Source organism: Empidonax traillii, unplaced genomic scaffold (genome assembly GCF_003031625.1).
Source record: "Empidonax traillii isolate 1590-97213 ecotype Southwest subspecies unplaced genomic scaffold, ASM303162v1 scaffold531:size451153, whole genome shotgun sequence".
Classification (NCBI taxonomy): Eukaryota; Metazoa; Chordata; class Aves; order Passeriformes; family Tyrannidae; genus Empidonax; species Empidonax traillii.
In genome coordinates this window covers 10,831-24,622 of record NW_020955724.1, presented here as the reverse complement: position 1 = coordinate 24,622, position 13,792 = coordinate 10,831, and the positions used below count along the sequence as shown (strand labels likewise).

General features: G+C 41.3%; 1 protein-coding gene across 1 annotated transcript in view; it reads right to left on the bottom strand.

Annotated features, from left to right (window-relative positions):
* Positions 1-13,792, bottom strand: part of TEAD4 (TEA domain transcription factor 4) — a gene marked incomplete at its 5' end in the record, with an annotated part of 40,008 nt that overhangs the window by 16,377 nt on the left and 9,839 nt on the right. The window contains 3 exons of the mRNA XM_027897122.1: positions 321-455; positions 4,231-4,293; positions 5,242-5,306. Coding sequence (XP_027752923.1) covers positions 321-455; positions 4,231-4,293; positions 5,242-5,306 — 263 coding nt within the window. The remainder of the gene's footprint in view (positions 1-320; positions 456-4,230; positions 4,294-5,241; positions 5,307-13,792) is intronic.

Sequence of the window (13,792 nt, the reverse complement as noted above, 5' to 3'; positions counted from 1 at the left end):
AATTCAACAAGAATTTGTACTAAGAAAAGTGATACAGACACCTAAAAATACTTCGGGCAGATCAAAATCCAAAGGAACTGATTGTTCTTTCACTTGCATCATTAAAAACCATATATAGCGAAACCTTATAGTTTTACATCAGCGTGAGCAAAGAATCAGACCTAAACTGTTGAAGTCATATAACAGATTTATTTTACACAGACAATGCCTTTTGGCCCATTCTGTCTGATGTTCTCAGAATTTTCCTGAGCAGGTCCCACCACCCTTTCAAATATTCAAATGTCTTCAGCCAAACTCCACCAAGACATTGATTCACTCACCCCAGAAACAGCAGGGTAGGCTGGTCGTGGGAGACCAGGCAAGGCCATTTTACTATGGAAGGCAGTTGCAGAGATAATCTGGGCAGATGACATTGTAGCCATACTCTGCATGGCTTTATCTTTAGCTGCCTGATCCTACGGGCAAGAGGAGGAACCAAAAAAACAGTTACTATAATGATTAACAAGCTGCCTGCTCTAATGCTGTATAACCAGGATTCTCATCAGCTTCTTTGTAGGAAACAAGCATCTCTGAAAACCTGGCCAGCAAATTCCCTGAAAACTGTCCCAAGAACACTTCAAACCATGTAAGTCTTTAATTCAGTACTATAGCTTCATATGTGAATTATCATCCTTTCTGAAATGCTAGTTTAAAGACTGCTGAGCATTTATCCATTCTGTAGCTTTCAGCCACAAAGCTGAAAAGTTTTGTTGTGGAAAGTACAACCCTAGTTGACTTTTGTGTTTTAATAATTGGTCAAAATATTCAATGGTAAAGACTCTTTATTATCAATTAGAAAAAAAGTCCCTCTAAAAACATGCTCACAAAAAGAGATTGTCATTAACACTGCAAAAAAGACTACCTTAATGTGTGACTGCATTAGTATCAGGTAGAGTTGATAATTTTATTCCCATCTCCAGAGAAACTTAAAACTTTAATAATCTCCAGGGCACATATGCAAGGCAAGGACATTCCTTTTTTTATTTTAACAGGACTGTGAATTTACACACATTTTTGTATGCAGTGACAGTGCAACCACTAGTGAGCGATGTATTTATAAAACAAATGACATTCTGCATTTCTTCTTCCAAGGAATAAATAGACAAGTAGAAGCACATCCCCAAATTCTGCTTTTCCTTCTACATCCACTACAGTTAATCTTCATCCGTCAAACACTCTACACTTACCTGTGATATTGTAATTACAATGGCACAGAAGAATTCATAGCTTGTAGAAACTGCTGAAAGAGGTACACTCTTGCTGTCTTTTCCTGGAATTCTCACTTCCCACTTGCATTCATCGAACTGCAGTAAGTTCTCACCCTTGGATCTCCATTCTCTCTAACCCCTCCAATCTATCTAAAATTTTTTTAAAGTTTAAAGTCCAGGGATTCCAATGCATCAAACACAAAAAAATCATGTGGAGGAGGCATAAAAACTCCTCAAGGATAAATGCTAATGTTCAAGTGGAATGATCAGTGGGAATGGGCAAAACATGTATCTTTTTTTTTTTTTTAGAGCACCTGTTACTCCCGTTAGTACTATTCAAGTGAATGAAAGGGAAACATTTTAATTGCTAAGTTCCTAATGTTATCCAAAGTCATAGGAAAGTTTCAGAATCCAGTTTAAATGATGCTTTAGGGAATAATTCAAGGATTACCTACATTTTTTTAAGAGAAATTAATTCTCTCGGGTTTTTTTTTCATAACATACATCAGGACCATGTCCCAGTTGCCATTTTTTTTCTTCTCTTACTTACTCACCAGAAAAAGTGTCTACCTGAGTTTATACATGAGGTTATGGGGAAGACGCATTTACTTGTGGAGATATTAAAGTTAAAAGGGAAAAAAAAAACTAAGTAGGGAACATATTTTACCTATTAATCCCTGTCGTGTTTTTCTATTTTGTTTAAATGCCTGACAAACTGCTGGAAAGAGAATGTTTTTGTAAAAGACATCTTCTTTCTGTTTCAGCTAACAGTTCTATATTCTTTTCACCTTTCCAGGAAAAAAAACCAAACAACAAAACCAAACAAAAACCCAAACAAATCAAGAAAAACTTTTACCAAACAATTGCCATGTTTGTGTTTTCTTCTTAATGATGATAATAATAATAATATCACCATACCACCACAATTTCCCACTTTTTCCTTAGAACAGGTAATATGTGTTAGCCACCCAGGACATGGAAGAACTACTGACTTCAGAGAACAGATTTTTCGTCAAGCTTTACCGTATTTCCAATCTCTATCTGTTACAGACAGTGCACATTTTAAAAAGCCACCCCAATTCATGTGGAGACGGAAGTATTATAGTAATCGCTCTGAAAAGTCATCACATAGCAGCTCTGATCTCTAGGATACAAATATGAAAACTTATACTTGTATGGAAAGTGAACAGTGACAGAAGAACACTCAGCTATCAGCAGGAACCTGGAAGAAGGGCAGCATCTTTCATGATTTCATTTCCTTGCTCTATGGAAATGACCAGTAAAAACAAAGAAGTAAATGAGTCAAATCGGTGCTACCGACTTGCCTCTGCAGGCGGAAAGGAACAGGCTGGTACTGGGGAAGGGTTCACTGCGGGCAGCTGGGCAGAGCTCACAGCATGGCCTGGGTGGTGTAAAAGGACAACAGCCAATGGCTCCATGGAGCTCCCTGAGACACCTTCGCTCCCCGAGAACAAAACCAGCCAGTTCCTGTGTGCTAAGTGGAAACAGGCTCGGCTGACTGGCTTTTCAATCATGCCAAATCCCAGAGCTGTGACATGCAAGGAACAGAAACAAGGTTACAGATATAAGCAGCAGTAAAGCTTTTAACACCCTGGGCAGTTGTTGTTTCCTACTCTCTCTAACTTGCCTCTCAAGCAGACCTCCACCTGAATTGACCACTTAACAGCACCACAGGTCTCAAGCTTAGGCAGCCCTACCTAGGTGCACTGAATTAGGTAGTTGTAATTTGTGGCTCTTTCTCTTTATCAGAGCAGCTGGAAACACAGCAGGTAATAACAGACATAGCACAGTTTTCTAAAATGTGGCGGGGGATGAGATGGGGGGGTGCAGTCATGGCTAAGAGGTAATCACTTCTTGCAAAAGAGTTGCATGCACTTCAGCACCAGTCAAGACTGAGTGCCAACGGTTCACGCACAGGACAGTCCGTTTCCGCTGGTGCCCAGCGAGGAATTGCCCAGACAGCCAAGAGGAAGCACATACTAACAGCCATCTACTCAACAGTCGGGGTTGGAATGGGCTGTCAAGATCATTGCCACCTGAAGCACTGAAAATCAGGGAAGGCAACACCCTTCCAGATTACTAATTGCCATACCAAACAAAAACGTCAGCATTCACCTTCCTTCTCTGGCTTAGTGAAACATAACAAGGCCCAGACATCATATCCTGCTCAGCAAGACCTTTTTGGACAGTTCACACTCTAACATGGGACACCCTCTTATGCAATTGTCACACACACACTTGACCTTCTCAATATTTCTGGCAATTCAGTCACAGCACATAAACCATCTCCCTGCATCAAATGTGAGTGGAAATAAATGTCAAGAGGTATCAGTTCATTAGCGTGATCTCAGAGCTTTTCCTATAGAAATGAAAACACAGATTTTCTGGAGCAAGTAGTCAACCATTTTCTTTCTCATTAGCCCAGGCCTCTTCAAATCAGCTCTGAATTAATCAAGGGGTAAAGTCTATTCAGCTGGCATCACTTTACCTGAGAAGATGCCAGCTGGCTTATTGCTTCCTCTCAATGGACAGCTCCACACCATTACCTCTAGTAGAGTCAGAACTGATGCTGTAGGAACTATAAGGCTACTTTTCCCAAGGCCACCACAACACCAAGGACTGGTTACTGGTCAGCATTTGTAACCATAAACCCCTCCTTCTCAGTTAAGGACTCTTTGCATACTCTTAAGTCTAAGGGTCTTCCAGACTTGGATGACAACAGTATAAATTGGAAGTAGAAACAAGACACACGAAATTTAAAAAGTTATTGTTTCTTTACTCTTTAAATAGAATCGCTCCAGACGTCACAGAGCTTCAACAATAATGAATGTTTGCATAACACTTCCTGGGAAGTACCTTTTCCTCTCCAGCTTACTACAGTTCAGTGACTAATCTAATGCATTTTTAAGGGAATGGCTGACTTGGAGGGCTTATGTGATATGTTAAAGGATACTCATCTTACCTTGAGCTTGGCTTGGATCTCTCTAGCTTTCCGCCTTGCCAGGACCTGGATGTGACTAGATACCTGCATCGAAAGACAAAATCCATTTTCATCCCAGAGGAATACTCAGTAGCTTCTCGTAGAAGTGAATATACTTAAGGCACCTTGTGCAATAGGGAGTTATTCAGGGTTGGAAGGAGAGGTGTTTGGGGGTAGCAATGAACTGCTTTTCTGAACATAACTGAAACTATGTTCAGAAGTGCCATGAAATGGGGTGGAGGGACAGTAAAGATGGGCCATTTAAGGCCTTTTTCAGTCCAAATGGCTTTATCAAGCCAGAGACCTCCTCTAAAAAAGAAAAGAACCCATCCTTAAGACCAGGGACTGGGAGTTCTGATCTCTCTGTTTCCCCATCTTGGCCTCTTCTTGGGAGAAGAGAAACCTCTGCTGCTATATAATGACTCTCATAACTTCTCCCTTATCTAATATGGGCTGAAACACACACATCATAGAATAATTTAGGTTGAAAGGAACTTCTGAATGTCAGCAACCAGACCCTACTCAAAGCAGGTCTGTGTCGCTCAGTACTTTGTCCAGCATAGCCTGGACTGTCACTCCCAAATCACAAAGATTCATTCCTCTTTTTCATCTTGTGCAACAGGTATTTTCAAAATAAGCATTGCTGAGGGTCTGCCTGGGCTGAACAAAGAGTCTTCATGTAGAGAACCACTGATGTTCACTGAAACATTCACTAGTAGACCAAGGAAATAAAATTACACACTGTTTAACAGTAGAAAAAAAAAATTGTGGATCACTAAATTGTGGTTGGGAGGCATGAGCATTGTGATCCAATTGTAAAATGCCTGAGCTGACTCCTCCCATCACTCTTGTTAACCAGTTCAGGACAAAAACCTCTTTCCAGCAAAGCCAGAAACTAGTAACAAGTGAACAGTAAGGGGTTTGCTCTCATTAGCCCTCATAATCTCTAATGGCCAAAGAAACTAATGCTTACATGGAAAACTGTGCACTTACCTGTTTCCTTGTGCGTGTTTTCCCTGTTCTCAGCTTAATATAGCGGGCAATCAACTCATTTCGGCCTGAAACGGAGAAAAAAATGCAAATACAAGTTTAGAAAGCTATGACCCCAGTGAAGAAGATAGATAATTCCATTGTGTATCTATAGAGATCAGCAGTGGGATGATTCCCTGTCACACTATTTTCTTTCTTAGAAAGGAACTTATTAGTTCACATGGCAGAAGTTTGAGTTTTATGAGCAGTCTCCCGTAACATCCTTATAGGCAAACTGACAAAGTATGGGCTAGATAATTGGACAAGGAGGTGGAATGACAACTGGTTGAACAGATGGGGTCCTGGCTGACAATGAGCTGACAATGAGCCAGCAATACACTCTTATGGCAAATCCCAGTTTTAATCGGAAGATTGTTACTGACAGGTCAAGGGATTTGATTCTTCACCTCTACTCAGCACTGTTGAGGCAACATCTAGAATACCGTGTCCAGTTCTGGTTTCCTCAGCATGAAAAAGATGTGGGCATACTGGAGTGAGTCCAGGAAAAAATTTAAAGAGACTGGAACATCTTTCATATAAGGAGAGGCTGAGAGAACTGGGTCTGTTCAGCCAGGAGTAGACTGAGGGGGAGCTTTTAATCAATGCATGCAAGTACCTGGGATGGGAGGGAATAAAAGAAAAAAGGGAACTACCCTCCTTTCAGTAGTGCTCAGTGATAGGACAAGAAAGAAATGGCACAAACAAAAACACACACAATTATGTCTAAAACCAAGAAAGGGAAAAAAAAAAAAAAAAAAAGAGGAAAACCCCAGTCTTCTTTACTACAGTGATGAAACACTGGCACAGGCTGCCCAAAGAGGTTGCAGTCTCCATCCTAGAAGGATAGTCACAGACAGCCTAGTGGACAGTATCCAGCCAGCTGTACCTGTCACTGCTTGAGCAGCATGGCCAGACTAGGCCACCTGAAGAGATCCCTTCCAACCAAGATGAGTCTGTCATTTTGTGAATCTAAGTACACAAAAATAAACAGCAATGGGGGGAGTACATGGAAACAGTTACACAGAGTTTATCAGTGTGACCTGATACAGTGAACTACAAATGCTTTCCGGCTCTTGCAGGCAGACTATCCAGGTTCCATACACTGGCTTCCGTGTATCAAATCTAAGCAGTCACACATTTTATTCTCTTCCTGGAGATGGAGGAATACAGAGGAGAAACATAAAGGCAGCAGCTACACATCTGAACTCTAGGCTGCTTCAAGGAAGAAAACATGACAGGAAGAACAGGCTCTGCAAAATAATACATTTGCTGTGACGACACTAGTAGCAATACAGTACCTCAATAAAAAGTTGGGAGGGGAAAACTGCAAGGCTGTGAGATATTTTTATAAGCTGCAAGTGTTTGCAGAATGAAGTGGGAATGAACTGGGAAGCAAAGCCACAGCTATTGTGAGGTTTATAACAAAATTATAAAACTCCAGTGTTGTCTATGGAAAGTTTATGGGTTGAATGGAGAACTTATACATTAGGACATGAGAGACATCAAAAAGCAAGCAGTGAAAGCAAACACAATATTTATTCCAGTGGTTTAATATTCCACGGAAAAATTGTCTCTTGTTTTTATTTTAAACTCTTATTTCACTCAAACCTGGAAAAAAGTTATGCAAGGAAAGACTCTGTGCCAAAATTGACCACTCAACCTTTTGGGGAAGGGGGGGAAGGGCTGGCAAAGCTCCTAATTCCATCTGTTTCTGAAACAGTAGAATGCAAATGTCCATGACTGCACTTAAGCCATGTTCATGAAACATAACCAAAGCACACATAGGGACAGGAAAGCACTTTACATTTACAGATCCTAATGTTTTCCTAATGGTGTCATTACAGCAGCTCTCCTTATTCTCGTGGGAGAAGAAACAGGTCTGTAGTGGAGAACTCAGCCCCAGCTCCTGTATACACAAATTAGGAACTGTTTCTGTGCCAGAAACACAATGCCCAGCATGTAACCACTGACCTCTCCAGTTCCCACAGTTTCAGCATTAGCATGGTGACATGCCCAGGAGAGTTTGATGGGAGCAGATGTTGTTATGCTACCTTCCACCTGGCTGCTCTTCCAACCCATGTAACCGTTTTTACAAAGCCGAGACCAATTACTAGCAACACATACCCACACCACCTTACTCGAGTGCCAACAATAATATTTATGGCTTTTCAAAGCCTCCATCTGTTAGACATGGATCCAAGTTGAAAGGTATGAAACAACTGAAGTGATTCTTCTCATGCAGACGCCGACATATATGAAATTTCCGAAGGACGGTTTGACACACATCAGAAGTGGGAAATGGGCAGAACAAAACAAGGTGTTCAAACCCTATTACCTACTAAGAAATGAGAATGAGAATTTTTGCACACCAAGAGGACACTTTGAGGGGCAAGGGGAATGAGTTAGTGTAAGAGAGATAAAAAACTAGCCTTGAGAAGAAGTGGATATTGGAGAATTGCAGGCAAACTTTTAAAGGGTGCATATCGGGCTATGCTCAAAATTTGAATATATGGGAACTCTCCAGACATTAGCTCAGTTATGGGTCAGCCTTGAAAAACTAATATCAGTGGATTCTCAACGAGATATAATAAGCATTAAGGAGTAAATTTAGTTTTGTTGTGTTTCCATGAAAGTAAAAAAATCATACAGACTGAGCAGTCTGTCAGAGCACTATTCTGCTTCAGCAACAGAGGGCAGAAGGAGTAATCTGCGTGACAGGATGCCATGAACAGCTCTGTGCCAATCACAGTCAATTCCAGCCATCCCCAAACTGGATGAAAATGACAATCAATCCATTAGAACCTCAACCAGTCAGAGAAGCACAAGCTACCTTTGCTCAAATATATTTTGGAAAGGGCAAGAGCCAGTAGGGACATGAGACACACGAGGAGACACAAAAGGAATCACAAAAGCAGACATGAGGATGCACAGAAGGAAAAATAAAAGATATGTAAAAAGACAAATTTGGAGAAAAGGAAACACGATAAAGGACATTGCTGGGGATGTGGCTGGAAAAATACTCTTGGAAAGAGGTGCTCCATGACAGAAGTACAGGCAACTGCAGCACCATGCCAGAGCAAAGACAAATCTGAAAGGACTGCAGCCCATTGAAAACCCACGCAGAGAAGAGGAGAAGCAAGAAATAAGGAGTACCAAAAGGGAAAAAGAGCTAAACAAAACAAAACAAAAAAGCAGGAAACTAGCAGAAAGAGACCTTTACACAGTGATGCCAACCTTCTGCGTCACCCAGCACCTCAAAGAATCAAAGAGGGACTAAGCAGTAGAGAGGACAAAACAAGGGAAATAGGGTAGGAAGCAGGGAGGAGAAACAATAAACTGTATTCAAGCCTAGGAAAGTGGGAGGTGTTTCCGTAAGTGTGCATTTAAATGTTTGTCTTTGACAACATCAGCAAAAATTGCAAAGTTCTCTCAGGCCACATACTTCAATGAATAAGACTAGTGGGAGGGGAAACTCTTGTACAAATTGCTGATATTAGATGCCAGTACGGAAATTCTCTAGAAGAAAACTCTCCACAGAGAGCATTTAATTGTAGATCCTGACATTTTCCAGTTTTAGAATTCACTTCCCACTTGCTACCGATTCTCATTCAGTCTTCCTCTTCTACAAGTGTGTCCTCAGTCAGAGAAAAACAGAAAAGTGGCAGGTTATATTAAGCTAATAAAGGTACTGGTAGCACACACTAACCCTCCCCTACCCCCCCAAACCAATAAACAAACAGATCACTCTACAAAGACATTCATCACAGGGATTACTAAATATAGAACTATGCAAATTGCCAAGCCCAATAAAATGCAGCAAGAACGCATTAAATTACCGTGAATCAAAACTGCAAGAGAAGCAAATCCTAAATGTCTTTTGTTTCTCTTATCAGAAGTCAGATGCAAGCAGGTATTATGTGGCTGGAAGTCTGTAGGCTCACAGCCTCTGGAAAGCACTTTCTTTGTTTCACAACCCTGGCTGCAGGGTCAGTCCCGACTCGCACTCCTCACTTGGCTGGAACAGGCAAGAGCTGTCATAAACCGTCAGATGGTTCATTTTTTAGAGCCATGTAAAGTGCCCCTCAGTAATCTGATCATATGTTGTGTTCTTAGAATAACTCCCGCTGAGGTCTGCCACGGTCACCAGAACCTGCCAACAGTTGAGACTCCTCTGTTGAAACCTCGCATTGGGTTTCAGGGAGCTCCAGCCAACATACCAACTGCAGCACAGCACCTTTATCCTCCCTGCAGCCTTCCCCTTGGAAGCATGGCATGAAAAAAAGTAGTAAAGAGATACTCTCTTATGCTCTTTACCTCTCACTCCTAACAGATAAATTTCCAAGGGCATCAATTTGGCTCTCACTATGTCTTACACTAAATTGCAAAACTTTGCATTCAGTAGTTACCTAGGAAGGAGCTGATATGAGAAGTGAATGAGGAGGCTTTTTGATTCTCCTGTGCACCTTTCAGTGTAACAGCAGACAAATGTCTTTCTGTAAGGAAGGGGGATAACCAAGGGAATTCCCACCACCACAGAAAGCATTTCCCAGACCTACCTCAAAGCTTCATGATGGCTTTCTGTTCGTAAAGTTATATTAATTTTTCTGCCTCTTGTAAACAGGATCTTTTTAAGACTTGTACTTCCTCACACCTGTTGCCAAAGAAAGTAGAAGAACCAAAAACCTTCCTTCTGTGATGGGTGAGAGCAAAGTGATTTCTGCAAAATCCACCAGGATTTTTGCAGTGGTTTCTGCAAAATCCATTCGGCAGGAACTGTATGAAAGTATCTGTGTCTTAGTAGATACTGTATCTTTTCTATACCCAAAGCACACATATGCATCTATCTGTAAGCAGTTCTTTAAGAGAACTACAGAAGCAACTATCAGCTGCATCCAAAGAAAGGATCAAAGTGAGGTCAAGAAAGCCATCTCAGCTATCATTTCTATTTCTTCATGTCACTTGATACCTCACGGGTAGTTAACTGTTGGTTACAATCAACATAACCATAATGAACAGTGCATCAGGCAAATAAATCTAGACAAAAGAGGGAAGGTAAGGACACCTCATCTGTCCACCAAATATCAACGTTTCTCTATGCACACAAAGCAAAACTAACTGCCAACCAACTCTTACCAGAAGGACACTTATGACAAAAGCAATGTGTGACTGGTTGCGTGTGCATATGGGGTTATCTGGTCTGCCCCATCCATAACTCCATGCACAGCCTTACTTTGTATCTCTCATTCCACTTCTTCCTCCTCTCAGCTATGCTAAATGCCTTTCTGGGATCAACTGTTCCAGAAATAGGGCTAGATGTGTCAGAAAACACATTTTTGTCTTTCTGATGGCTAATCCCATCTTTTCTTCAAGATGCACAGACAAGTCTTACTGACATAATCAAATTTTAATCCTATCTTCATTAGACTTTTCCCGTCATCACAAACCAACTTTTCTTACTAAAGCCTTGATGAGAACGTTTTGCTAGGTTCCTGTACTCAGACACCATGACCATAATAGTGTGATCATTTTCCATGAAAGAGACCATAGAAAACCATTTTACTGCACTAGCCTATCCTATGAAGGCATCTCTGGATCTACTGAACTTCAGTGCTCAATAGTCAGATTCGAGTTCACACAGCAAAGTTACACATAGCAGTGAATTATTTCTATATTCAGCTGGCAAAAGCAAATTTCCTCACTCTGATCACTTATTCTGTGCTTGAATGTGCTCAAGATTAACCTTTCACAAGAAGATTCTCTGAGTTTATGCAGTCCCTACAATAGGAGGATTTTGAAATGAACAATCAAAGAAAGATGAGCCAGTTCTTCTGAAAAATATCAACAGTCAGATCCCTGAAAACACAGTATTGAAGTGATTAGTACCATCATATTGTCAGCTCTTCCCCAACACACCTGTTTTTATCGTTTAACTGTGCAAGTTCTGAGCTCCTTTCTCTTCTAAAATGAAAAAGATGAAGCTTCATTTGCTGGGCAGAATGTGCCAATGAAGTCCCTCACATGGAGAAATGGCAGTCAGGTGATTAGTCTGTCTGAGATCATAAAACTCAGTTATCTGATTTACCAACTCGTCTGAAGACTTCAACCTTCTCTTGTCTAAAAGGCCTTTTGCTGAAAAGATTAGTGTTTACTTCTCTCCTTTCTCAATGTATAACCTAAATTCACAGTCAGACACACAAGAAATGCTACCACCATTTAGAAACCGCTGTTTCTTGATGGTCATTTTAAGACGCTTCACACAAGGGTGTATGGCTAAGAGACAACAATTACAGACCCCTCAGGTTTGGGGAAGCATCTTATTGGTTCCCAACCAGGAGTGGAGATAAATGAAAAGTCAGCCACTGCAGGTGTACTTACAGCAACAAATTTTTCATGAGCAATACAATCTGAAGAGGTTTCCCTCTTCTTAGCTGGTCATTCCTTCTCTGTCAACTCCTGTGGGCAGCTGTACCAACTAAATGGAAGAAGGAGAGAGGGAGGCAGAGGGGAAAGACTGACACGCACCACTCTAATTACCAATATCAAAAAATAAGCCTACCCACCCCCATTTGGATTTTGGTGGTTTTGTTTTGTTTTTTCCCCATCAGCCTATTTTTAATTGGATTGGTGAACTAGTTCATTTTGTGGTCACATTTACCACAGCATGTGCACAACAGAGAGAACAGAGAGACAACCAGTGCAGAACTTCTTAAACCAGTTTTACCACCAGAGAAACACCAGGAACTTTACTCCACCTAACCCTCAAACTCATACAGGCTGGTAAAAAAGTGGGCAAGGCACTTCCCATGCTTGAATTATTTGTCTAAAGGGTAAACAGCGTTAAAGTGCCTTCTAATTACTGCCCCAAAGGCATAGGGAGTTATTCCTTGTAAAGATGAGCTTTAACTAAGGTACAACAATGTATGCAGGCAGCAATCCCTCCCCATCAGCCTAATAGGAAGCTCCAGGCTATGCAGCTCTTCACCACACCTCAATCTTTTAACACTACTTTCAAGTGCATAAATTGAATGTCCTCAGCAGCTCTGTTTTCCCACATTATCACCTCAGGCCATAGAAATGTAAGTTAATCCATCCAGTAAGTACTCCTCCATATACACAGGAAGGGCCACAAAAGCTACAGAGCCGGAACTTGTTCTGGTGCTTTCCAGAGTTAAAACTGATGGGAATCTTATTAAAAATGCTTAGATTCAATTTGGCTGGGAAATCCCACAATCACACTAAAGCAGCTGCATATACTAATATGAGTCCTTCATATGCTATAGCAATAGTGTATCAGATAACACCTGAAAGAACCAATAACAATACTACATGGAAAGGCATGTCAGACTAACAGCTTTCAGTCTCTTGGGACACCTGACAATGGCCACCTTATAGAGGCACAAAGATACTTTACTCACTAATGCCCAGAATCAGAGAAAATGACTGTTGAAGGCAGCACTGAAACCAATGGTCAACTGTAACAACATTCTCCAGTTCCCATTAGTCCAAGTTCTACATTACAGACATGGACATCTGATAAATTCTTCCTCAGATCAATAGATGTCTGCTTCAGTAACTTCCAACAGCTGTAGGGCATCTGAAAGCAACTCTCAACACTGCTTTGGTGATGTCTCCAAGGGCAGCAAAAACTTCAGCACCTCTCTTCCTCCTGGTTTCGTGGTCAGCCGACTCTGCCAGTACCAATAGTATAGAGTTTCTTGCAGATTTCTGCCCCGAGTGCTAATTTTATGCATGTGCCCAGACGACAGGTCGACCAAGTACTCAAAGCTTTGGCCATGACAAAAATTGGAGCTTAAAGTGGCCTGTGAAGTCTATGCAGATGTGCTGCATGACTAGCCCAGACCGTGCAGTTTTCAAGGCATCTGGTCTGGTCTGGCTTATTCCTGTGAGGAGTCATGACTACTTCATTTAACACATAAAACTACACCACAGCCTAGTCCCAGTCAAATGACTGAAAGTTACACAGCAGCTTCAAGAAGAGCAAAAGAATCCAGAGACTTTTGGGTTCTTGCATTGTATGAATAAATGAATGTTGATTTTTTTAAGTGGAATGGCTGCTCCCACACAGCTTCAGGTTCTGCCATCATAATTTAGAGTGCAGTCATTCTCTGTGATTACTTTAAACCATGAAGTTATAGCTTCAGCTGAAACAAATGGCTGGACACTCCTGAAAGAAGTGATTGCCTTTTCCCCAACACACCTACCTACCTACCTCTCACCAGACTGTTCCATGGGTCAGTTCAGCTCCCTAATCTGGCAGAAATCTGCCCAGCTCATTTTGCCAACATAGTTTTCTATCAGTTTAGGAAGCTAAAATGCATCCACAAGGAGTCTGCTAGAAATTGAAGCTAACCTAAAGAGCAGGAGCACAAAACTGGAAGCAGAACAGGGGAATAAGGAAACAGGAGTGTCAAGTCTCTCTTTTTTTCTGCAGTGAACTGTTAGGTCATCTCACCATTTCTGAAAGAAATATACTCTTGGTCTCAACACAGAACAG